This window comes from Phodopus roborovskii, unplaced genomic scaffold, assembly GCF_943737965.1.
Source record: "Phodopus roborovskii unplaced genomic scaffold, PHOROB, whole genome shotgun sequence".
Classification (NCBI taxonomy): Eukaryota; Metazoa; Chordata; class Mammalia; order Rodentia; family Cricetidae; genus Phodopus; species Phodopus roborovskii.
The window spans coordinates 80347-106651 of record NW_026125384.1 but is presented as its reverse complement, the minus strand read 5'-3'; the positions used below and the strand labels follow the sequence as shown (position 1 = coordinate 106651).

Below are 26305 nucleotides of genomic sequence, written 5' to 3'. Positions count from 1 at the left end.
GAGATGACTTGGTGTTAGATAAGAATGCTGGCTAGGCAAGCTTGAGGATCCCAGTTCAAATTCTCAGCATCCATGCAAAAGCTGGGTATCAGAGGATGGAGACTCTGGAAGAGCTGGAGGAGAGTGACAGAGCGTGACCCCTGATAGTCTCTGCTTCCTCCGTGTCAGTATGTAGGCACCTGCACACTCAGATGCTACACACACACACACACACACACACACACACACACACACACACACACACCTCTGTCTGCAGGATACACCCATTAAGGGGACACCACACATGTAACAGGTGCACAGGGCTGACCATCAGAATCCAGCGTGGCCCTCTCTCCCCGTGAATGAGCCGGGTTGGACCAAAGATTCTTTTCATCCGAAGACACCCACCCTGTTCAGGGTTTCCCTGTGGGAACCCACCCTCTGTAAAACACAAACCACCTGTCTCACAGTTTCTGGAACCATACAACCAGCAACTGCAACACTGCCAGCCAGCTGCGTCTGGAATGTTCCTCTTACTTTCTGTAACTGTCTCCTCCCACCAGACTCCTGCCAGGCTGCCCAGCCCACTCCAACAATGCACAACAGGAGACACAAATAGAACCCAAATTTCTGATGAAACCAGAGAACTCCAGTCATGATCACCTAGGGCAGCGTGGCTGGTGTTTACTTTCTCACTGAGTATTTCTGTAGAGGTCTTACAGTGAACTTGTAAGATGGCCACATACCCCGTGGGCGTGGCCTCAGGAGACAGAAGGGGGAAGCCTGAGGAGTGGCTTTCCTTAGCGCTTCCTTTCTGATGGGCCAGCGGATATCACCATCTATCCTTTCTGCAAGTACAAGGTCCTCAGAAGAAGATTCTTCATCACGAGACGGTGCTCCAGGGTGATGCTATAACCTCAAGTCATTTGAGGCTCCCAGTCTGTCTCTCAGAATTCCGTTTAAAGTAATCAAAGGTGTATCCGGTCCCCACTTATGTGCTCAGTTTTCACTGAAACTTGACGAGAATGGGAAAAGGGATCGGCGCTCAGAGCTCTACCTAGTCAGACACCAACTACCAACAAGCCTCCCATTTCCTGGTTAGAAATAATACGTGGCCTTCACGGGCAGGCCCGCTCCAGCTGTCCAGAGGGGAGACTTGAAGCCAACGCTCACTGCTCTTAAGACCCAGGTGGACACTCTGATTAATAACAACAGATCTCAGTCCAGGGTGCAGGGGAAGGATTCTACAGAGTCCGGCAAACGATAACCTTTAGTTGTCAACGCAGTCACAATCTGTCTCCCCAACCCCAGCTGTGCTCTGTCTCGGGGTCTTCGTGTGGCTTTGCTTTCTATTTTCTGCCACCACATTATGATAGAACTGGCAGCCACTGAATTTACCATCTGCTACGTTGAAAGGCTGAAAGGGTGGGAGGGGGTTACACACTCGGCAAACACAGCTTAGTGAGCCCACGCCAGAACTGATGGTGTACCAAGCAAGAATGCAAACACCCACTTATGACATCATCTCAGGGGAAGCCAGAGACATCCGGCCACCTTTCTCCCCATCCACCAACACGGAGACGTTACAGGGAACGCCGAAGTTTCATCTTCGTGACACAGAAACACCCCCATCCATCCCACCCTCTCTTCTGCCCTGCCCCTGCAGCTGTGCCATCTGTAAAGACTTCTTTTTTGTGCTGAGAATTGCTCATGGAGACTTTGTAATAGCAACAGATGTTCTTTGGACGACATCACTCAACAGCTCAAGGCTGGAGCTGAACCCAGCGGCCTGAGTGCTGGTTGCTTTAAGCAAACTGAAGAAAATTCCAGCTAGTCTGCAGACGCTGCTTTGACTCTTAAGAAAGTAGCAGGTTGACTGGAGGTTGGTTTTGGTGGTTTCGAAGGCCTTTTGTGTGAGAAACCCAGGCGAATTTCCAGACTCCGTCATTAAGGCTATCTCAGCCGGTGAAATCTCACCTGGATCTGAGAACAGCGGTCGACTGGGCTGCAGTGGTTTGTCCTTCCAGCATGAACTGGCACCTTCCCAGCTCCCCAGCTACCCATCAGCCAACACTGTCGACATTTCTTTATCTGGGTTCAGTAGAAGCTCTGAACTGATGTGGAGAAGATTTATAATCTGCTGTGTGTGTCTGTGATTCATGCAATGAGAACCTCAGCATTCCAAATTGTGTCTGATTTCCACTAATATCTTATCATCTGGGCATACACATGCAACTGAATGGTCAGCTAGTAGAAAGGACAGTTTGGAGCCCACACACCGTCTCCACACACCTTGAGGATACAAGACAACAGATGACCGTTGACTGAGGTGGAATTCTGAGCAATTGTGTCCTGGAACCACTGGACCACTGGATATTTCTGTGCACCGGACAAAACTAGGTCCAGTGCCAGACACCGTACTTAACACCAACAGGGACCTGGTAGGGAGCAGCCTAGATTCTGTAGTTTCACAAAAACGAACAATGAGAAGAGCAGGGTATAAGGACCAAGGACATGAACTATAAGACAGGAAGACTGCAGACTTGTGGAGACAGAATCCGGGCAGTTACACCGCCAGCAGCAAGGTTTAGCCCCCACACCAGCTTTTGCAGAAGTTCATTCCTCTTACGTCCCAGTCACACCATTTATTTTAAAATGGAAACTTATAGAGCCAGAACCAGACATCGGTGCCCGCTTTAGAATCTTCGGTGGGGTAGCGAGAGGAGCATCAAGTCTGTTGTTCCGTCTAGGTAAGTCTGGCTTCCCGGGCCTGCGCTCTCTGGATCTATATAGGCTTGCCCTTCAGGACATCTAATCATCCCTCTACATGGGATCCCTCTTTGGAGTTCTTCTTTTCTTCCAATGCAAAAGTTCTTTCCCTCCAATTTTCACAGGCGATAAAGGAGGAGTGTGCGCCCCCCCCCCAAGCTGTCGTGCAGCAGTCTCCAAAGTCGGGGTATTGTGTGTGAGATGGAAACACATGTCATCAGAACTGAGACCCTCGCTCTTTGTTTCTGGATAGATTGCTGTTAATGAGAGACTCATTTTCACTTTCAAACTGCTAAGTAATTACTTTTTCTCTGGCACAACCACTTGCCACTCCGTCTCAAAGAAGCCACATGTATGTGGATGTATTATGCATGAACAGTTAGCATAATGGATGCAGATCTTGCTCTTTAGAGTGGCGTCTGTATTGATTTTTTTTAAAAAAAAATAAATAAATAAATAATATACTTGGGACCTTCACCTCTGAATATTACACGAGAGGATGAAATTGTAACAATAGACAACCGAGCCAAGATGCAAACACTATCGTATATCTTGCTTCTTGAGACAAGTCTTGGGGAAGCGTCTGCCTGGCTCTTTTCATTCATTGTTCCTGGCAGGCTGACAGAGCTGTCTGATGCGCGGTGACAGCAGCTCACCCAACCGACTTCTGCTCAGCCACTTAAACATTTATGCATTTCAAAACTCAATCTCTGAACATAATATTAAACACAAATACTATTTAATGGTAGACATTCTTCTATTATACAGATTTCCTTCTCTCTCTCTACACACACACACACATCACCAACTCCCTGAGAAGTATGAATGTCATACCATTCAGCCCCATAGGAAAGGGAAAGAAAAAAAAAGAAAGAAAGAAAGAAAGAAAGAAAGAAAGAAAGAAAGAAAGAAAGAAAGAAAAAAATCCAACCCTAATCGGTTATGACAAAGATTTCGAGCAAGTTACAAGAGACGGTACTTCGATAGCAGCAGGTGACTGGCATTTCAATATGGTGATGGCCATACACACTAAAGAAGATGTTTTGTTCAGCTGATCCCAAAATACACACTCATCTATTTTTGTGTGCCCCAAATACAGATTTAGAGAGTTTGTTAACACCAACGTGATAGGTCCTCTGCCTTTCCCCCACATACTGCTTGCTTGCAATGCCATTTGGAAAATGGGCAAAAATAATCGAGACAAATAGAGGCCATTTCATAGTCCCGCTTACAGTCCTCATAGTCCCTCGGGCAAAAGACCAGAAGACATACATAAACAGTCTCGGGGTTTTTATGTTTTATTAGAACCCACAAGACTTGCTTCTTTCCTATTTAGTGTGGAGATAATAATAAATTCTCTTGATGGATGTGACGAGCACAAAGGAATATACAGATGGCTTCTTACAAAAAAAAAAATTCTACTTGCAAGAGAGCTAGAGGAAGAAGGCTTAGAGATAAATGACATTTAAATCTGTTGTTAAAAGAGACTAAAAGTTTGCACGTGGGAAAAAGCAGGGGCCATTTCTGTTTGTCTTTTCTCATCCCGAGGAAGCTGCAGAGTCACACAACAACAATGGCAGTGTCACAGCTATTTGTGGCCCCTCCTTAGTGGTTTTACTGGAAGGCAAAACCTCATCTATTTTCCTTTATGTTTTTGGTGGCCAGAAGGCATTTGGCCAAAGGGTTTTTCTTCAGTCACGTTCCTTACAAACTCAAACAAATTCTGATTCCATCTTCAAAGACTTATATAAAATCCACAAAACGGCCAACACCCATTGCCATTGCCAAAGTGGGCGAAAGGGCTACGTATTAAAAAACAAACAAACAAAACAAAACAAAAAAAAAAGTTAAAATACTAGTCCAGAATTGGGAAGACGGCTCATCAGGATAGAGCAATTGCCTCTTAGCCTGATGACCTGGGCCCAAATGGTAGAAAGAGAACCCCAGCTGACTCCAGCAAGATATCATCTGACCTCCACACATGTCCTATGGCATACACACACACACCAAATAAATAAATAAATAAAGCAACAAAACCCCACCGGCCCACCCCTAAGTCTCTTATTTCTATTCTTTGAATGCATGGTGCCAGGATTTGTATGTCCACACATACATATGTGAATGCATTCTAATAAAGGATTGATTTGATACTTAAATTTCAGCTTTTCAATACAAACCAACTGATGGTATAGTCATAACCCAGAAAAAGTATAGCATCTTGTAATTTAATCCATTGTGGAAAATTCATACATTAATATTAAAAACATAGCTAGAGAGATGTTCGGTCAGGAAAGTGTTTGCTGCACAAATGCGTGGACCTGAGTTTTATCCCCAGAACCCAGATTTTGCAAAAATTTGGGCATGGTGGCACACATCAATGACTAGTGGATCCCTGGGGCTTGCTGGCCCGCTAGCCTAGCCTACTTTGTGACGTTTCAAAGCCAATGAGAGAGCATGTCTCAAACCAAAAACAGACAGTACCAAACAGATCACACCTGAGGTTGTTCTCTGACTTCCTCACACACGCGTGTGCAAATGCTTACTTGCGGGTACACACATACGCACACACTTATTAAAATAAAACTCGGGTCTTTGTGGAAAGAGGCGATATACTCTTAAGTTTCCCTGCTTGCAAAAGAAGCATGGAGGGCATAAGACCCAGGTTTACATCCAGACTCTGTCACTAATTACCTGTAGGTTCTCAGGAAACTCGCTGCGCCTCAAGTCCTTATGTTTGCTTGAGTAAAAGGAAGCTAAAATAGTCTGAACTGCTTCATTATGGAGACAAGAGGTCAGAAATATCCCATAACAGTCTCTAAGTAAGGAGACTTTGAGTTCCTGCCTACTGCGAACCTACATCCATAGGGACACTGCAGCATCCACCAGAAGGTTCCATCCGGAAGAACCAGATCTGCTGTCTGTCCCCATCATGGTCTCTGGCCTGGCCACAAGGACAAATAAACTTGCAGAGACACAGTCGTCGGGAGTAAAATACCTTGCCTTTTTTTTTTTTAAAACTCCTCCCTCTATTTTGCCAAATTTCCCTACACTGAACCAACTATGAGGAAAAGGAATTCTTCCAATGACTGCCCACAATGGGTTTAATTTAACTCGAGGCTGGGACCCCACAGAGGAAAGATGGCCGTCTGTATTTGTTGATGTAGACTGGAAAAAGCTCAGGGAGCCAGGCACAAGAAAGTGCTTTCCTAGGAAAAAAAAAAAAAACAGTGTCCTCCATTTGCCGCCTCCGGAACTAAAGCTGCTTTTACTCATTCTATGTCGTATAAAAGGCTTTTATTATATGCTTCTCTCCTTTGTAACAACCCGCACCTTGGGGGAAGAAACTGCAGTAATAAGCAAGCCAGTCTTTTAATAGAAGGTAAACAGAGCAGGGTAGATCTAAAGCCACTCACACCTCTTTGTTTTTCCACACGCACAGCATTCCATACTGCTTTCATTCCCTTTCTTCTCGTCCCTGCTAATAGTTATTTTTAAAGAATTAGGACAGAAACAGGTCAATAACGCCTACAGATGCTGCAAATGTGTCAGGCCATCTTCCGCCTGGAGAAGAAGTAAACTGTGTACCGGGCCGAGGTCATTTCCAGTCCGTCTTTTAACCAACCTATAATCCCATGTGCACAACAGACAGTTCTCTGCAAACCCCACGGAAGAAAGTGGCTCTGAGTTAAACAACTATGGTCATGTCAACAGGGAGAGCAGGTGTTTACAGAACACTTTTGTTTTTTTTTTTTTTTTTTTTTTTTTTAAGGGCATTTCCAGGTCTATAGATAATCATGGACTAAGAAACAGAAAAGAGAAAACAAAACATGCAATCTCCTTCCTCTGTTGCAGGGTTTTCCTTCTCTTCCGTCCTCTGCTACATGGAGACACACCAGGTTTCTGTCTCTCCTCCTCTCTTACTTAAACATGCTTTTCACTTATTCTAACTATGTGTGTCCGGCACATGTATGTGTACATGCGTGCATGTGCCACAGTGGAGATCAGGAGGCAACTTTGATGAGTCAGCCTTCACCTTCTACCGTGGATTCCGGTGATCAAACTCAGTGTTTTAACCTGCTGAGCCACTCTGCTTCATTACCTCACATATTTGGATGAGGTTAAACCATCCTCCTGCATGAACCCCTCCCTGAGAGCCCAAAAGCAGGCCCAACGCAGACACTCCATCGACCTCCTCCTGGAGCCGAAGTCTGATCATCCCCAGGAAATTAACTTTAAAATTGTGAGATGCCACTGCCCACGGCCTAAGCACACCCCCCTCTGCACTACTTTACATCCCTGGGACTTCTGTGTTTGGGGGAGTTACGGTTACAGAACTAAAAATCTTCTTTTCAAACTACTTATCCATGGCCTTCTTGCCTTAGAAAGTTGTGTGTATCGGTTCCCTTTTCGAATGGATTCTTTAAAATAACCCCCATCTCCTACCATTCCCTCGGTAGCCTGAAAGAGGAAAGGAACCAAGACTTCAGAGACCTCCAAAGATGAATCTATAAAGCACAAGGAAGGGGGGAGCAGAACGAGCCCAGTGTTTGAAGACACTTGTGGCTCTTACAGAGGACTCCAGTTCGGGTCCCAGCATTCACACTGGATGCCTTACAAACACCAGAACTCCTCTGCTGGCCTCCTCGGACACCTGTACTCACATGCACATACCTACCCACATAGAGGCACACCACGCATATGATCAAGATAAAATAAATACTGTTAAAAGCCTTAAAAACTAGACTTAAAATAATGATCTAAACAGCAGATGTAATTGTATGTGAGCTAAAGTACTTGCCATTACTACCACCAGTCAAGCTATGCCTAGGTGGCTGGCAAATTTAATGACTAAATAAGTCTAATATGATACTTAAGAGCTCAATAAATTAAGTCCAAATATGATACAGATTCCTATAACTAGTTGGCTGCCTACTAAATGCTGTTCTAAAGTTAGGAAGATGAGGCATCATCGTCTCATTCTTACTTAAAAACACCTCAGGCTACTTTATTTATTTATTTTCTGCCAGGGATACGTTTTCAAAAGCATTGTGACTATCTTATTTGATGAAAGTACTTTATTTAGTGATTGTAATTAAAAAAATATATTGACCTTTTAAATTTGTATGTATAATTTTCATTCATGTTTTAAAACAAATTCATAGTCTGTGTTCCTCTATTTTTTGTTTTCTATTCTTTTTTACTTTTCCCCTTGGTTGACAGGAAGGAAAAGAGATACACATGCACATACAGGCATGAGCATGTTACAAATCTCTGTCTGCTCTCTGATACAGGATCTTAGTCTGCAGCCCAGGCTAGCCTCAAACTCATGGCAATCCTCCCGCTGTAACCTCTCAAGTGGTAGGCTTACAGTCCTGAAGCTCTCCCATACGTGGGAATACTCACAGACCTTCAGTAAACATTTTTGGAGACAAAAAGGAACACAGATTACAAAAGCAAACAGAATTCATTTATTTCATAGTTCAAAACAAAACTTCCGTATCCTGTGAAAATATTCATCACGCTTCCCCTGTACTCACACTGGGTGTTTTTCAACTTCTGGTTCATTATTCACACAGACAGCAGAAGCAAACACACAAAGGTGTGTAGATTACCAAAGCCCAGGTCCCTGCAGGCCCCAACAAGCCTGGGTGCTAGAAGCAAATGTCTCCGGCATTTGAGTCGATCACCAGCATTCCAAGTGTGACTACTGGGAGAAAGCACACCTCTTGAGGACTTGTGTGGCTTGGCATAGTGCCTTGCTACACATTTAGCTGCATATTTATTCTCCCAGGGCTATGCCTACTGTGGCATGCCTGCCATTCTTACCACTGGGAGACTGGAGTTGATATTAGCTTGACCCACACATGCAAGAGAAAAGATTTAAAAGAAAAAAAAAAAAAACAAAAAAACCCTCTCTCATTCACACTTAACTGAAATTGGTGGCGGAACAAGGCAATATGCTGCCTAGGCATTCAAGCTTGTAAAGAAGGGGAGGGGTACAGTACGAACCTTCTCCTTTGTTTTCTGGTTCTCTGCTCGAAGGTCTTCATATTCGCCTATTGCTAAAAGGAGAAAAAAAGAAAAGAAAGCAACATTACAACTCTCAAAAGTTTGCTGTGGGAGAACCTGTGAACTCAGCTGACCCCGGTAAATCTTCACAAAGTTCAGCGGAGTGGAGAGACCACCACCAAAGGGCTTTTGCTTCCCAGTCTCTGCACATGTAAGCCCACCACACTGACCTTCAGCTCTGCCTGAGCCATTAGGAAGACCCACAGGTCTGCCAGAAGTGAGCTCTCCTAGCACTTGCCTTGTGAGAGCACTAAGGCGCCTGTCGTCCCTCCCAACACTATCCACCTGGGTGACATAATCAGATAGAAACGGAAAACCTTCATTTCACCAAGGTAAGCGTGCAGATTCCCAGATATGTGCGGAAGTGTGCTCACAAAGTAACATGAACCCCCAAGCTCATATTTTAGTAAAAATGACATTTTTAGGCCTATCGCAGTTGAGCCTATGAAGTTTGGAACGATGACGTAAGGTGACAAAGAGGTCAGCGTAGTTTACCAGCCACTGGGTATGACTGTCCCTGAGACAGAGGGAAACTCGGCTGTGGCTGGTGTGTTCACCTTTGTAAAACTTTAAATTGAGATTTATCTAAGAGTAGCTCAGTTTTCGTAATAGGAAAAAAAAAGTTTCCTGGATCTATTAATAATCTGAAGACAGAAGTAGAAGCCTGAGACCAATAACTTGAATGGCGTCCCAGATGGGCACATGGCATGGTGACACATACCTGCAATCCCAGCTTTAGGATGACTGAGGCAGGAGGAGCCACCCTGGCCTCAACAATCCTGTCTCAACCTTCCCTCCCACCTAAGAAAGAACAGCCACATAACCTGGTCATCAGCTCTAGAAATGTATGCTTCCCATAAAGGCAGAGAATAACCCCCAACACACAACAAACACTTAACCTGGTAAGGGACAAGCTTCCATGACCAAAGGTCTGGGGACACTTGCTGTGACCGCAGGGCTAAGACTGCAAAATAAGCACTAAGGTTACAAACTTACAGAAGCCACACACCCAGGACAGTCTTCAGGTATTAGACCACTTACAAAACAGCTCTGAGCATGCACATAAAGATGGAATCCCAGAGAAAACCTTTAAATTATCAACAGGGAAGAGCTGATAAATCACAAACTGAAACCCTCTGCCCCCCGATCCTCGTCAGCGCCCACCGCACACACTCCAACGACTGACTGGGAACCAAATTGCCCTAGGATCTAGAAAATCATTGAAACTTGCCACCTTTAACAGAAACAAACAAAAACTAAGCAATTTATAAATATGCATTGGTGCTATTGGGTAGTAGGCTTACGGTCAAGGCTCCAAACATCATTAGACTACCTACCACAGTTCAAATGATAAAGATAAGAATATTTTATTGACAGACTTTGACTTAAATTACTAGGCATTTAAATGCATCTGCAGGGCTGAGCAGATGGTTCTGCTCAGCCATGCAGTATGAAGAATTAAGCTTGAGTCCCCAGCACCTACATAAAGATGGGCACAGCACCATAGTACATCTCTAATGCCAGCATTCCTAAGGAGGGATGGGAGGTGCGTCTCTAACCCCAGCATTGTGGCAGGTGGAGACAGCAGCGTCCTTGCTCACTTGAGGGACAGCTAGCTGACTGCTGTATGTGCCTGGGTCTACACACATATACGTCACACATACACTTTTTTTTTTTTTTTTACCTAAACAGTTTTAAAGTATCTATAGATGAAATTTAAAAATCAAAATTGGGACCACTGAGATGGCCCGTAACCACCAAGCCTGAAAACCTGAGTTCAATTCCCAGTGTCCACATGATGAAAGAATGGAATCAACTCCCAGGCTGCCTTCTGACTCCCACATATGCATGGTGGCATGTTCACGGGCACACGTGTGCACATGCGCGCACACCCACACAATCAAAACTGATCTAACACTGTATTATTAGTGACATAATTTACAGACGTACATATAAACGGTGATGGCTTATAAAATTATAATCTCGTATTGACATCAACAAATAATTTTTTTTATATTTACGACATCAAATAATGGCTTGAAAAGCTTTTCTAAAACACACCATGCTTCCATTATACTCCAATAGACTCAGACAAAACACAGTAAACTCCTAATTGCTGGTTTCTTTATTAAAGCATTAATTAAGAACCCTTCACCTATAATATTTTAATAGAAGCCACAGAAAAGACACTTTCTTATAACTATGTGCAACTGTAACAAAACAGTTACTTAAGTAAGGGAAAATACAGAAACAGTATAATGACCTTGGTCACAGCCCATGGGTAGCAGGGGAAATGAGGCACAAAAAACAAAGAAAATTGTCTGTTTCTTTGAAGTTTAAAAAAACAAAAAGCTCACTCCCAAAACAACATTCATACACACACTCAAAATGCATGCATACGGATATGTATCATCCTGATATAGGTGTGTTGCTATCATCATCAATGAAGCAGCCTCCATTCCTTGGGTACTTCATTTTTTCAAATGGGGTGTGTGTGTGTGTGTGTGTGTGTGTGCACCTGTGCAGTTTCCTGCAGAGGCCAGAAGGGGGCACTGGATCACCCAGAGTAAGGATCAGGGTGGTTGTGAGCCGCCTAATGTGGGTGCTGGAAACCAAACCCAGGTCCTCTGTAACAGCAGGAAAGGCTCTTAACCTCAAACCCGTCTCACCAGCTACTTACTTCTCTTATGGCGCGTTAAGAGGCATTCTTTTTCTGCTCCAGAACTGGCTAGCGGTTTGAAACATTTGAAGCAAGCATGCACAGCTCAAGAAGGTTGGCAATGCCTCATACAAATGAGATACGTCCCTTCCCACACCTCAGTTTACCAACTTCATGTATGTCACTGTGTCAAACAGAGCAGTAATTAAATGAGCACATGTTGTCTGGGAGTCCCTGAGCAAGTCAGCCAGTCCATCTCCCTGAACCTCTGCCTCCTGGTATGGATGTGGCAGTCTTATCCTGGGGACTAAATGAGTTAACATGCTGGTGTTGTCCAGTGTCAGCCATGGTAATTGCTACCAAAACTGCAAAGCTCGCCACATCCTGAATGAATAACAAAACGATGTCCTGAGTTTCAGGGTTACTTTTATCCCCCCCCAAAAAATGGCTGACTGGAAGAAATCTGGGAAAGCAGGAGACTACTATCTCCAACAAGCAAGCTAATGTGCTAAAAGCCCTTTGTCACAGTGAATCCTGGCGGGGCTGAGGAAGCATGCCAGAGAACCAGGCTTTTCAATCCTAGAAGCACACTCGAGCCAGCTGGAGAGTTTGGCAATCACTGGCTCACTCCCCACAGTGGGTGCCTCTCCCACTTCAGGTTCATTTACCAAGTCTGGGGTGGTGTTTGATCATCCTTACTGTTTTGTTTTTAAAGGCAGTGTAATCAGTGTGAGGAACAACCCGCTAAACAGTATGAAAGAGACAAAAAAGGAGGGGATGTTGGAGAAACAAGGAAAATATCGGGCAGAGCATGTGTTTCAAGAGTCACGCTGATTTTTCATTTCCTGAATTCCTAACGCTAAAGGAAGCCATCTGTAGCAGGCTTTCTCTTTGGGCCGCCAACCGGCTCCCAAATAAAGACACAGAGACTTACTACTAATTATGAATGCTCAGCCTTTCGCTTATCCTTGTCTCACCAGCCCTTATAACTTAATTTAACTTGTTTTTTTAATTCGTCTGTTACGAGTAGTTTTTGCCGCCAGCCTGGACCCACCACGACACCAGCCCCAATTAACACACAGAGACTCTGTATTAGATATAACGCTGTTGGCCAGTTACTAGTTTCTTATTGGTTAGCTCTGTCTTAAGTATTAACGCATTTCTATTAATCTAAGTATTTCCACATGGTCTCATCTTACCCGAGAGTGGGCCAAGACCTCTGTTCTCTCCTCTTGCTACATGTTGACTCCTCCCTACTAATTCCTCGAATCCTCCCTGTCTCCTAGTCCCGCCTATCTTCCTTTCCTATTGGCCAACAGTGCTTTATTTATTAACCAATATGAGAAACATATACAGAATGACATCTCCCATCATATCTACATTTGCCTCGGGGCTTTTTACCTTTCTCTCATTCGGTATGTCCTGCTTTTCTGCTCCTTCCGTGTCTGGCTGACTGGACCTCTGCGGCAGGCTGGCCAGCTCCTTTTTCTCTCTGCCCACCAGCCCCGCCTATCCCTCCTCTGCCACCCAGCTATTGGCCGTTCAGATTTTTATTAGACCAATCAGGTGCCTTAGTCAGGCAAGAAGAAAGAGCAACACATCTTTACATAGCTGAACAAATGCAGCATAAACAAAAGCAACACACCTTTACATAGTTAAACAATTATTTTGCACCACAAACGAATGTAACACATCTTTACATAGTTAAACAATAATTCTGCACCACAAATGAATGTAATAACCTTTATATAGGTAAACAATTATTTTGCACCACAAACGAATGTAACACATCTTTACTTAGTTAAACAAATATTCTATTCCACAACAGCCGTTTTCTCCTCGGGTCACAAACTACAACACAGCCAGCCCAGGAAGCAACAAGGTAGACAGACACAGATGTCTCAGAAGCATGACATCTCAACCTCCTAACTACAAGCTGCCCACACCACCCCTGAAGAAGGTCAGCAATCGCCACAGCTGCCCCAGACCTGCCTGTTTTAACCCTCCAAATCTAGCAAACCGCTAGGTATCAGGCAGGCCACTCGCCTTACCCGTCCAGCATCATCCGCAGATCAACACTTTCAACAAATGTTTTTCCAGAGCTGCAAGGTCCAACATGGCAGCCCTTAGCCACAAGCAGCTACCTGAATTTTAACCAATTACAATTAAGTGTCAAGTTTGTGCACTAGTCACATTTCCCAGTTAGCTAGCAGGTACCACATCGGACACAGAATCTTACCAACAGAGCAGTAGCTTCTACAGGCCAGTGCTGTTCTTGGCATCTCTGGATGCCCTATGAGTATCTCAATCAGCTAGATCACAAGCTTAGTACTTCCCCTTCACAGAAAGTTCCTGTTTGCTGTCCTCAGAGTCTCCTCCCCTGGTACTGTTATTGACCCAGCCACCAAGGCAAGCTAGTACTTGAAAGACTACCCTAAACACCTTCAAAGGCCCACCAAACTCTTCCAATCTTTATAAGAAGTGTGTCACCTATATGTTCTTTCCCAACAGTCAGTATCAGTGTCCTAACTCAGACCCTCCACAGTGACACCCGCTTATCTACCTCTAATTTCGTAGTCCCACTCGAGTCTCACTTTTTCCCTTTGAAGTTTCATTTTTTTACTTTAAAAACGTCCAAAGACATTAGCATTGCTGTCTTAAACCTCTCTTGTCTTCCTACCACTCACCTCTTGCCTGTGATTCAGAGTCTCTGCAAATATGTTCTATCCTCCCACAAGGTCTTCCCCAACCTCGCTCCCTTTACAATGAAATTCAACTGTTATTTCTTCTAGAAAACTCTTCTTGTATGTCTTGTGCAAAAATCAGTACTTATATCTTAATCTGTCACCAGAGCACCCTATTCACACAGAGGCTGAGCACCCTGTGTGCCAAAGTCTGAGGTGTGAAAGGCTCCAAAACTGAAAACTTTCTGAAGGCACAGTTTGGAGCATTTTGAACATCACATTTTCAGATCGGGAATGCTGAAATGGTAAAGTCTATACATATATTCCCAAATCCAAAAATATCCAAGGTATGAAGTAAGGATTGACTTCTGCTTGAGTCCCTGTAACATTTCACCCTATCTGCACACGCCTGTCTGCCTGCCTTCTCTCTCCACTCAACTGATTGTTATCTGCTACGTCGGCAGAACACCAAGCAGAGTCCACGCCTACGCCAAATGAACAGAAGGTTCACGGGAACATAGCACACAAAGTAATTAAGATGAATATTAAAACCCTCACTTTAGAAATGAAGACATGGATGCATAGAAGTCATACCTGAAGCAGGACGTAGAGGTAGACCCTGTCTACAGGTTCCCAGAGTCATTAGCAGCAACTGATATTGCTAAGACTGACTGTATGGGACCTGATAGTGCAGCAGATGGAAAACGGTCCTGTAGGGTAAAGACTATTTCCACCCAGACGCCTGCATGCAGGACAGCACCTGACTCAAAGCAAGCGCTGTACCCAGGAGGAAGAATGAATCTACATCACTCCAGCATTGCAGCAAACAAGCACTCTCCTCATCCCATATGCTACATCAAGACACAACAATGAAGCCTTAAGTAACAATCAAATGCATCCAGAAAGAAAAGCACAACACTGTTTCCTGCCATTTCCTAATGCAGACTGGTAGGTAGCCACTGGCTGAGTCTGCCTGCCAGACTCAGGGAGCCTTAAAGCCTGACTAATGGGAAATGAGGCGCCCTTCAATTAGGACAGCTTCCCCTTTTGCTCTTGTCCCAGTGGATCCTCCTCCACTTAGAGCCATTTATACCTCACTTGTTAATTGAATCATTATAAAAGCAGGGAGTGGGGGGAAACTACCGGGAAAGCTGATAAAAATAAAAAAATAAAAAGTGTCAGATTTCCTATCAGGAAAGGAATTATGGCAAGCCTGAGCTCCATCAACACTGGGTGGGGCATGTTTCAGTGCTAATAAAGAATAATGCTGAAGAAGAACTCTCAACAACTGCATGAATGGCTTTAAATTAAGTAACAGGAAGGATGGAAACTAAGTATCTTTACAGTCTATGAATGGCTTCAAATTAAACAACAGGAAGGATGGAAACTAAGTATCTTTACAGTCTATGTATCTGTTACATATATACATGTAAATTGATATGCTACTTGACTGTGTCTGGTCTCTAGCATGCAGGTTTGTGCACCACACAATCTCCACAACAGTAATGAAAAGCAAGTAAATGGCACAGCAACAATCCTCTTGAATCCGTGAGAGAATTAAGGTCATGGGGCATGCCGCAGCCCTGCCATTGGAGACACAGGGCAGCACAGAGGAACATAACTTATGGCAGCCAGTGCCTGGAAGAAACCCCAGCTAGAGAACCAGGACCCGGGCAGGGAAATCTAGGCTGCACTTGCCCAAGTGCAGAGACGTGGTTTGTTCAGTCTGCGCTAGAGGTGGGGTGGTGGAAGGGCAGGTTAGTAGGGAAAGGATTCTTTTGTCTCCTGTCCTAGAAACTTTAGAGGTCCTGCCGCTTCCTTTAGACATAGCTGCTCTACAAGTGATGCTCAGAGAACTTTCTTCCTCACTTTTTTTTGTGTGTATGTTTTGTCTGTTTGGGGTTGTTTGTTATTTTTTGTTTTTGTTTTTTGATGCAAGGTCTCTCACTGCATAGTCCTAGCTGACTTGGAACTCACTACAGACTTTTTTGTTTTGTTTTGTTTTGTTTTGTGTTGGTGGTGGTGGTGGTTTAGATGAATGGTCTCTCACTATATACTCCCATAGTCCTAACTGACCAGTCACTGCACAGACCAGGCTGCCCCCAAGCCCACAAACATCCACCTTTCTCTGACTCCCTCTCCTGTTGTTAAAGGCATGCCAACTTGTCACTCTGTTCTTAAGACCTGATCTCAAGAGAAACTGCTTTACCAGGGCCTAACAGACTTGGAGGAGGGGTAGTACCCAAGTCAAGCCCACTCCCATCCTCCCTCACACCCCACCCCATGACTTCCTGATCCCCTGAGGATCAGGGGTGGGTGGGGTACATGACATAAAAATAAAACAAGGAACTTGTGAGATCATAGCCCAAGGGCAGGTTCACTAACTCCCTATCCTAGGACTATGACGCCATCACTGAACATAGAGACATCCAAACCTTACTAACAGGAATGCTTACAGAAGAATTATTCATAATTAACCCAATTTAGGACCACCCAAGATGTTCTTCAATAAGTGATGAATAAGCAAACTGTGGTACATCCCTACAATGGAATATTATCCAGTGAAGGCACAAAAGACCTACATACTGGTAAATGAAACCGGTTAATATGAATGGCCATGTGCACAGCATGATTCAACTACAATGTTCTGGAAGAGCGATAAAGGGATCTGTGGTCATTAGCAGTTAGAGACAGGAGCAGTGAGTGGCTAGAGTACATGGAAATCTGGGAACAGTGAAACTATTCTGTGTGGCACCTGTAATGGTACACCGCTTAGACCCCATAAAAGTCCAGTACAAAGAGTGAATCTTGGCCCAGGAAGATGGACTTGTTAGTATGGGTACTTGCCACAAGTCTGGTAACACGAGTTTGATCCCCCAGAACCCACATAAAAGTGAAAACAGAGAACCAAATCCACTCAGCTGTCCTCTGACTCCCCATGAACTCCACAGTACATGTACACTCACAATTCACACACACACACACACACACACACACACACACACCACATACACACATACATACACACATACATACACACACACACTTCACACATACACACACACAGTTCATACACACACACATACATACATGCACATTTCATACACACACATACACACCCACACATACACACACACACCACATACACACATACATACACACACACACTTCACACATACACACACAGTTCATACACACACACATACATACATGCACATTTCATACACACACATACACACCCACACATACACACACATATACACACACACAGTTCATACACACACATACTACACACAATACACATGCACACACACTAACTTTTTTAGAAAAGAATGAACCCTATTGTAAACTGTAGACATTGGTTAACAATAATGCACTAAAATTGACTAGAATAATGAAATCTAAAGCACAACAAAATGTAAATATATACTTTTTAGATCTATCAATTTTATTTTAAATTTTTCTTGTACCCCATAATATATAAATAATTATTAGTAAATTTAAAAGAACTTTTCTACAGCTTCATGAACATAGAAATGTGTGTAAGATATAAAATTGTCATTTGAGTAAATTTCAATTTTGTATACTTCAGATATAGAACTTGGGAGTGTTTGCTATTCAAGCATGAAGACCTGTGTAAAACACAAGTCAAGTGTGCTCACGCACATGCTTCTGACCTTAGCACTGTGAGGGAGTGAACAGAGACAGTGGTACCTCTGTGGTTTGCAGGCCACAGCCTTAGCTCCAGGCTCAAGAGCATAAAGCAGGATACACCCGCACACATACACCTGCTTCTGCACACCTGAAGCTACACACACCTGCACAATATACCTTCACACCTGCATAAACACACACATACCTACACAAGTACACCTGAACACCTGCAGCTACACACACATGCATACCACATGCATACAGACATGTGCCCACCTGCATGCAAGAACACACATACACACACAAGTAGACTGTTAAAAACAAACAAACCCTGTGAAGACAGTGCAGTCAGCAGGGGATTCTCTCTAGGATCACCATGAACACAAAGATCCCAAAATGTTTCTTACAGTTGGCTGTCCTCACTTGGGCTTGGAATCCCAGCTTTTGAGAAGCAGAGGGAAAAGGACCGCTACAAATTTGAGTCCATCCTGCTCTTCTTACTGAGCACTGGGCCAGCCTGGTCTATAGAGTAAGACCCTGCCTCAGAGAAAGAAAGGAAGGAAAGAAGGAGGAAGAGAGGGAGGAAGGGAGGGAGGGAGGGAGGAAAAGGAAACAAAATGATTGACTATCTGCCTATAACCAGTAATTAACCTCCTGTATCCTTTGTCACCTCTAGATTACTTACAGTGTCCAATTCAGTGTAAATTCTATGTAAATAGTTATTATGTTACATTATTTGACACAAAGTATAAGAAAACTTTTTTGGGTATTTTTCCAATTACATATTATTATTATTTTTATGTGCATGGATGTTTTGCTTGCATGTAGTATGTCTGTGTACAGCATCAGTGTGTGGTGTCCACAGAGGCCAGAGGAGAGCATCAGATGTTTTCTACCTGACGTTAACTGAACCTATGTAAGTGGGATCCATGGACTTTGTGGACAGGGGCTTGAGAACGTGAAGACTTCCTATACATTCCCTAATGCATTTTGCAGTGATTTGGAACATTTCTTAAATTCTGGGCCCTGTTCACACACCGTGATAACTCAAAGCCCACACTTTACTTAGATTCCCTTAGCTTTATCTATGTCTGTAGACGGACTTTTCTTTGGACTGCCAGCTCACAAAATAAATGACATGGAAACTTATTAATTATAAAGGCTCAGCCTACAGCTTAGGCTTGTCCCACTCGCTCTTATAACTTAAATTAACCCATGTATATTAATCTACATTTTGTGCCATAGCTTTTTACCTCTCTCCCATCTGCACCTCCTGCTTCCTCTCTGTGTCCTCTGGTATTTCTCTGGTGCCTAGGTTCTTCTCCCTCTGCCCGGAAGTCCTGCCTAACCTCTTCCTATTGACCATTCGGCTCTTTATTAAACCAGTCAGAAGGTGCCTTGGCAAAGACACCTCTTTACAGTGTACAGTGTACTGTGGTGATATATTATGACTTATTAAAGGTTTGTCTGAAGATCAAAGGAGCAAAGCAACCAAGCCAGCATAAGAACCTTTGGTGACTGTCCAGGCACCCAGCTGTTTTTTCTCATGTCTCAAATTTTTTGAAGTTCCTCCCTCACACTTCCTGCTTACTCAGTCAATAATATTTCCTTCTCGGGTCTCTGAGGGAGTTGAAGACTACACGATTATAGTTTTCCTTGTTTACCAGACTCAGAAAGGAAACTCACTAAAGAAATATAAAGGGTAAAAGGTTGAGAGACATTAAAAAAAATATAATTTGATAATGCAAATTAGAATAGAAAATAAATTAGGTTCAAGACTTTGGACTCAGCAAGATAGAATAGATAATGAAGTATATTCTCTGAATTTGTCAAATGCAAATGGACTAGATATTGTTAATGTACTTATTGGCTGTAAATATTGTATATAGCTATTGTACTTATTGTATATAGTTTTCCTTATGTTAGTTGTAGCCTTCTTTTTTTTTTGTATTAGAAAAAGAAAAGGAATTGTGGTGATACATTGTTTATTAAAGCCACTCAAGATCAAAATAGCAAAGCAGCCATACTACTTAGCTACGGAAGTTGGGCAGTAATGAAACACACCTCTAATTCCAGGACTCAGGATTAAGAGGTGGACAGATCTCTGTTAGTTCAAGGCCACACTGACTACATGAAATTGATCCATTAAAGGCCCACGCCTTTAATCCCAGCACTAGAGAGGTATAGACAGGAGAATATGGGCAGAGAGAGGGACATGAGGTGGGGGGGGGGGACAGCTTTTGCCTATGAAGATTTGTGGACATAGGATCTCCATTTCAGCTGGGTAGAGGTAAGATCTACTGGCTTGGCTGCTTTGCTTCTCTGATCTTCAGGCAAGCTTCAGTAAATCATAAACAATATATCATCACAGCATACACAAAGATTATTCCATAACGTATGTCCTTTTTCCAGTACCTACTCTGAGATATCACATTCCATTTATTATACCCTTAGGTAACTTCTTCACCTTGGTCCCACTTTTATGACCTTAACAAATTTTTGGTTTTGTATTGAAGTGTGTTTTTTTTTTTAATTTGGGGCTGGGTTGAATGAACTGTTTTTCCCCCAGGGAGATGGGAGAGGCAAGGCCTCAAGTAGCCCAGGCTAGCCTCAAACTCACTGAATAGCTGAGAATGAGTCTGAACTTGTGGCAATTCTTTGGCACTGCCAGGACACCTCTGTTACCTGGCCCTTTGCCGAGACCGTTAAGGAGTGAATCTACCTCAGCCAGAGTTTTTTTCTGATGCTTTCCTTAAGAGTGCATGGGACTTCGAGATTTTTAAGGGACAAAGTGTTATTTTCATCGCATCCCACACACTTTATTTTGCCACACACACACTATTTTGTACTCTGAGTTACCTCTTGTTTGTTTTTAACTGCTCCAACTTTGGGCAGTGGACTATTCTTCAGTTGGCTTCTGTGTCTCTTGGTCCTATCATGTGAGTGTATTAGTTTGAACACTTCCTTAGTTTTGAGAGCCACAGGATGTCCCAGGATTAGCTTGTATATTTGGGTATCTCAATCATAAAACCAGCCATTTCCCTTGGGAACCCCTGTTTGTTTTATCAGAGGGCATTATTAGCACCCATGTTCTAAGTGATAAATATGCTCATATATATATATATATATTATAAACATAGACATATTTCTATATGTCACAATCTATGTCTACACTAATCAAGTTTATTCAGATATCTTTAACTCTACTCCATTACCAAAAGCATATTTTCAGTGGGGGAAAAAAAGGAAAAGAAAACCTTGGCCAACTCAAGGTCATTGCGTATATAAAGTCTTCTCTTTAGAGTGATAGTAAAACATAGATTGAGAAACAATGGGTTAGAAGAAAGAGAGCATTATACCTTTGACTTTTATTTTATGTTAATATTGCTTAAAGCAAAAGGGAGAAGACCCAGTTCCCTGGGAGTCATGTTAATGGAGAGGGGAAACACAGGCCTGGCTCTAGCCATGAAGACCCATCTTCTGAAGGGCCTAGACACTTCCCCTCAAAAGTGCTCACTGAGCTTGGAAGCAAACTACAATTCTAATAAGCTGCTTGTGACTCACAAACTGGCAGCTTGCGGACCACACAGCGCTGAAAGGCCAAGTTTGTGTGTGACCCCAATGTCCTTTCGCATTGCCTTCTCCTGAGTGGCTCTGAGTGTATCACCCAGGGCCAGCACCTCAGCTTCACATACTAACACAGCCACACAAACCCTGGGCCCTTTTATTCACAGCAATGCTCTGTTTCCTCCCTCAGGAGCTGAAGGAATCTTGGAAAAGCACCCATGAGTCACTAGCTTAGCTCTAGGAAGGAGATGAAGCTTAAGCGCCAGCTCTGTGTTAGCCATCTGTGTTGGAATGTGGTGGTGCATGCACTCGTAATCCGAATACTTGGGAAGTGGGGGCAAGAGACTCAGGAGCTCGAGGCTGCCACCTGCTAACGCAGAGTTTGAAGCCAACCTGAGCTTCCCGGGACCACGTCTCAAACAAGAAAACTTACCACAGGATGTTTGTTTCAAGTAGTATTTGCCCAAGAATGGCCACGGCTTTTTGGTTTTCTCTGTTGCTGTAGCTCAGTGTCGGAATGCTTGCCTAACACATACAAGGGTTTGGGTCCCATTCTTAGCACTGGGAGGATGAAAGGGGGCGAGGGAAAGAGGGGTGGAAGGAAGGGGTAAAGTGGAAACCACACTTCCACGCATCACCAGGTTCCAAACGACACTGCCATGCTGTGTTGGCCGCCCTAATGGTTGGTCAGGCCCTTTAGTGGTGCTGGCCCACTCTGCCCTGGACAGTAATAGTAATCCACGCCACTCGAGCTGCACCAAGAATCCATGACCCATATAAGCCAACCAGACACTCCTCCTGGGTTTTATACTGTCTCCAGAGCTCATCACCAGCAGGGACTAGGCCTGACTCGCTGATGCTTGCCCAGTGCCTGCTATGAATATTCAGTGTATGTGTGTTGAATGAATCACACAGAAAGCCGAGCACCTTCAACAAATGCTGAACTAAGTCTATCATTTTCCGAAAAGAATTCTACAGAGAGAGAAAATTGTATGATGTTTTGTAAGGGAAATGTCCACTTTGATAGCTGGGAAATATGCATCGGAAATAGTATCCTAAGTTGCCATTTCTCCATGCATTAACAATGTCAATCAGCCCAATAAAATAAAGCCCGGGGGGGGGTGAAAAAGACAAAAAGAAAGGAAGAATTACCTCATTACCTCAGCGTCTGCTTGAGCATAAAAAAAAAAAAAAAAATCGCACACTGGCTAATTTTTTTAAGGGACATAATATAACTTTCTAGAAAGACATAATCTACCTAATTATACCATTCAGTAGACGGGAACATACACTGTTGTGAGGTAATTCAGAAGCGGTGTGATTTATAAGACACAGAGCTTGGAGAACAGTACATATAAATTAGAGACTGTTCATATTATGACAGGCTCCGTCACTGCATTTCACAACTTTTGTCAAGCACAACCTTATTCTCACCACTGAAGGCTTCCCGCTGGAGAAGACTGCTGTCAGCTCTCAGAACACATAGCAGCCTCCTGCCCAAACACCCCTTCCTGGGGACAAGTTCAAGTTTCAGACTTGAAACTCACGAAAGGAGGAACCACATGAGGAGACAAAATTGGCCAAGAAATATGTGAGGGTTAGAGCTAGGCTAATAGGCAGGGCAGTACACATTTTAAAGGAGGCATTTTTGCCATTCCAATCGCAAACATTCAGAAACTTGTCAGGCTGCCCAACTGATGATTACTGCCGGCCAGCGTTAACCAGGATGTGTGATGAGGGCACTATTCGGGGCTTGCAAACTATGGCAACTACTGACCGAGCAGTGCCTCTGCGCCGGGCGACATAATTTCATCATATGCACGCCATCAAATCCAACAGTCCCATTTCTAAGACCCTATTCCAGAAAAAGGTAGTGGTCTATTTGTTTTCACACATCTTTGATTGAAGACAGCATAGCCTGATTCACTATCTATAGCCACATGTTCTAGAACTTGGGCCCCATACATGAGTAATTGGTTGCTAAAGAGTCAAAAACATACGTTTACATCAGCATTAAACAAGGAAAACCTAGCAACCAATCAAAAATGTTCTTCTTGTTCATGTTAAATGGGGGAATTAAAATTATGACTCACCATGGCAACAACCCACCATTGACATTTAAAAAAAAGTGGACCATAATACCGTTGAACCCCAGAGACCTGGTGGCCATGTTTACACCTCAAATGCCTGCCTTCCCAGCTAATTCTACAGGTCGAACAGCTGTTAAGTACTCGCAAATAAGTTTTTATCATGGTCTGTCTGACAAACACACTCCGGTTTTAAGGTATGAAAATCTCACTGTAGGCTGAACAACTCCAACACCCATGTGACAAGTCTTAATGTCAGAGAGGGAGGAGGGGAGGAAGGGGGAGGAGAGAGAGAGACAGTACTCGTAAGAAACACAAACCTAGGTTCTATTGCTCCTGGTTCAAGTCCTCCATCAGGAAAACGGAGCCCTCAAAAACACCAAGCCCGTGGATTTGTTTTTGAATTCAACACAAGAGAAGGAGCTCAAAGCCTAGGAATCCTCCCTTCTTCAAACCTCGTTTCAGCAAAGGGCCAGAGGTGTTTGTGGATGTTGCCATCGTTGGTGTACTCTCAGAGTTACAAACAGAGTAAGAGGGGGTAATATTTTATTTTGTTTTGTTATCGTTTGCAAACTGACCATCCATCAAAGGATCTGGTATTGACTGACACTGAAAGTTTCCTAAGTTCAGAAAAATGAATCAAAAGTCTTGTGTGTTGTGATGAGACACGGAAAAGTGTTACTAAAAAATAAGTGCTAGTGAAATCCAGTTCTCCACTAAACAAACAAACAAACAAAAACACTGGAGAGTCCAAGTAAGGCAATCTGTCCATCTACTGGAGTCACGGGTGCTGCGTGGGTTGACTTGGGGCTAATTGTGGAGAAGGAATGCCATTAACACCCATTCAGGGTTTCTAGATGCTAGATAGAGAGCCTTGCTACATCGCATGGGTGAGGTTAGCCAACTCTCCGAGGTGACAGTTCTGTGGAGATCTTTTTGCCCAGGGCTGACAGGTGTGAAGAACAACAGCTCAGGTTCTTGGTAGGACCTCTAAACCATCTGGCTTAGCCTGTCACAAGACTCCAGGAAGGGAGGACAGCGGGTCACTCAGAGAAAACCATACCCTGCAACCCTGCACACTTGTACTTCCTAAACCTATGTGGTTCCTCTTTCTTGACCCATGTTTTCAAACCCATTTGAGCAGGATAATTACCTGGTGTGTGTGTGTGTGTGTGTGTGTGTGTGTGTGTTTAACTGCCTCTAGGATCTGGCTTTGTTCACCAATGTGCAGATGACAATCACCAGCTACCTATCAAGCAGTGGAGAAATGCATGCAATAGGGCCTGGCTTTTCCAGCACCCAGCTCCCCCAGAGAGACCCACACAGGCATGGTGTCGACTCACTGACTAATAAATTGCTAAAAATGGGAAGTGGTGAGCACGCATGGTTGGCCTGAAAGAAAAAAAAAAAAAATCCCAGCTGGGTAAAGAAAAAGGAACTAGCTCGAACCCCAAAGGAAAGCTGGGAAAACTGCAGGCCCAGGAACGCTGAAGTGTGCAAGGGTGGAGCCTCGGCTAGGAGCCAGGCCAGCCGAACTACCGCCGTGCGCCCAGCGACCCTGCCCTGCTCGCTTCTCCCGCGTGGACCGAGGTGCCAGCCGTGACCCTGTCCACGCCCGATGCGTGTCCCCTCCCGCCGGTCCCGCGATCCCCAGTCCTGCAGGTCGCGATTCAGCTCCTCCGCCCAGGGCCCTGCACAGCGCGCGGAGCTCCGGGAGGCGCTCCACAGCCCCTGAGCTGCTGGGTGACCGCGTCGGCCTCGCGACCCTCGGTCCTTGGCTGTCACCTGCGGCAGCGCTCGGAGCTGTCCCGCCGGAGGCCGCGGCTCCCCACACCTGCGCCCGCCCGCCCGCCTACCTTGCTCCTTCAAGCTGGTGATGAGCTGCAGCTGCTTCTCCTCGTCCGAGCTGTTCATTTTGGCGGGTGGGGCTGGGGATAAAAGGCAAGGAGGGAGAGGCGAGGGGGACACGGGGGAGGGGGGAGCAGAAAGCAAGACGCCCGTGGCGCGGCGTGCGGCTGCACTACCCGGAAGTTGGGATCGCTCCCGCTCCTCCTGCTCCTCCTCCTCCTCCTGGCGCGCAGCACGCGGTGAGATCATCCCGTGCACCTACTCGCGGGCCGCGGCTGCTCCACCTGCAGCGGGCGGGCCTGGGCGCTGGGCCCGGGAGGGGCGTGGGCAGCGAAGGCGGGTCAGGTGTCGCGGCCCCAGGGCGTCTGCGATCATCCCAGGGATGTTCGTGCGGCCCTGCGTGCGGCCTCCCCTGCGCCCAGACTCCCACCCGCACGCGCGCGCAGAGGAGACCCGCCCCGGTTTCGCTACCCCAGAGCTGCACAGCGGATCTGAGCGGGACCTGACTGACCCCAGACGCTCAGGCTCCTGCCCCAGCTCTCACGCATTGATGTCCCACCAGGGCTGGAAAAATCTCGGTTCTGCACTGAGCACCTTGAGGCCACACCGCCCAGCAGGTGCATGCTGCAGGCTGTCAGGCAATTGAGTCACTACTGAGGGGAGGGCGTGGCAGTGTGGTCACGCGGGTTTCTATCCGTTATACCAGTGTGAAGAGGGGTCATCAGAACCTGGGCCCTGCCTCGCCGTCCTCACCACGCCTGACCTGCAGTGTGGATCATCTGGTTCCCAAGGCCACTCGGTTGCGTGGCAAAGAGCCTAGTGTGTAATGATGCTCAGCTCTTGTCCCTCTTAAAGAACCCCCCCCCCCGGTTGTGTTTACACCCAGCTCTGGAGTAGGCCCTGGCAAAGAAAGCCAGGCAGGCTTGACTCTCCCCAGCAATACTAGTTCTATTCACCTTTGCTTGGATTTCCCGCACTCTGGATTCCAT

General features: G+C 44.8%; 1 protein-coding gene across 1 annotated transcript in view; it reads right to left on the bottom strand.

Moving 5' to 3' along the window:
* The window catches only part of LOC127214710 (shootin-1-like), a gene marked incomplete at its 3' end in the record, with an annotated part of 40517 nt that extends 14853 nt beyond the window's left edge, over positions 1 to 25664 (bottom strand). Inside the window, exons 1-2 of the mRNA XM_051175010.1 lie at positions 25325 to 25664; positions 8758 to 8810 (exon numbers count right to left, since the gene is read on the bottom strand). Coding sequence (XP_051030967.1) covers positions 8758 to 8810; positions 25325 to 25565 — 294 coding nt within the window. The remainder of the gene's footprint in view (positions 1 to 8757; positions 8811 to 25324) is intronic.
* Positions 25665 to 26305: the final 641 nt, after the last annotated feature.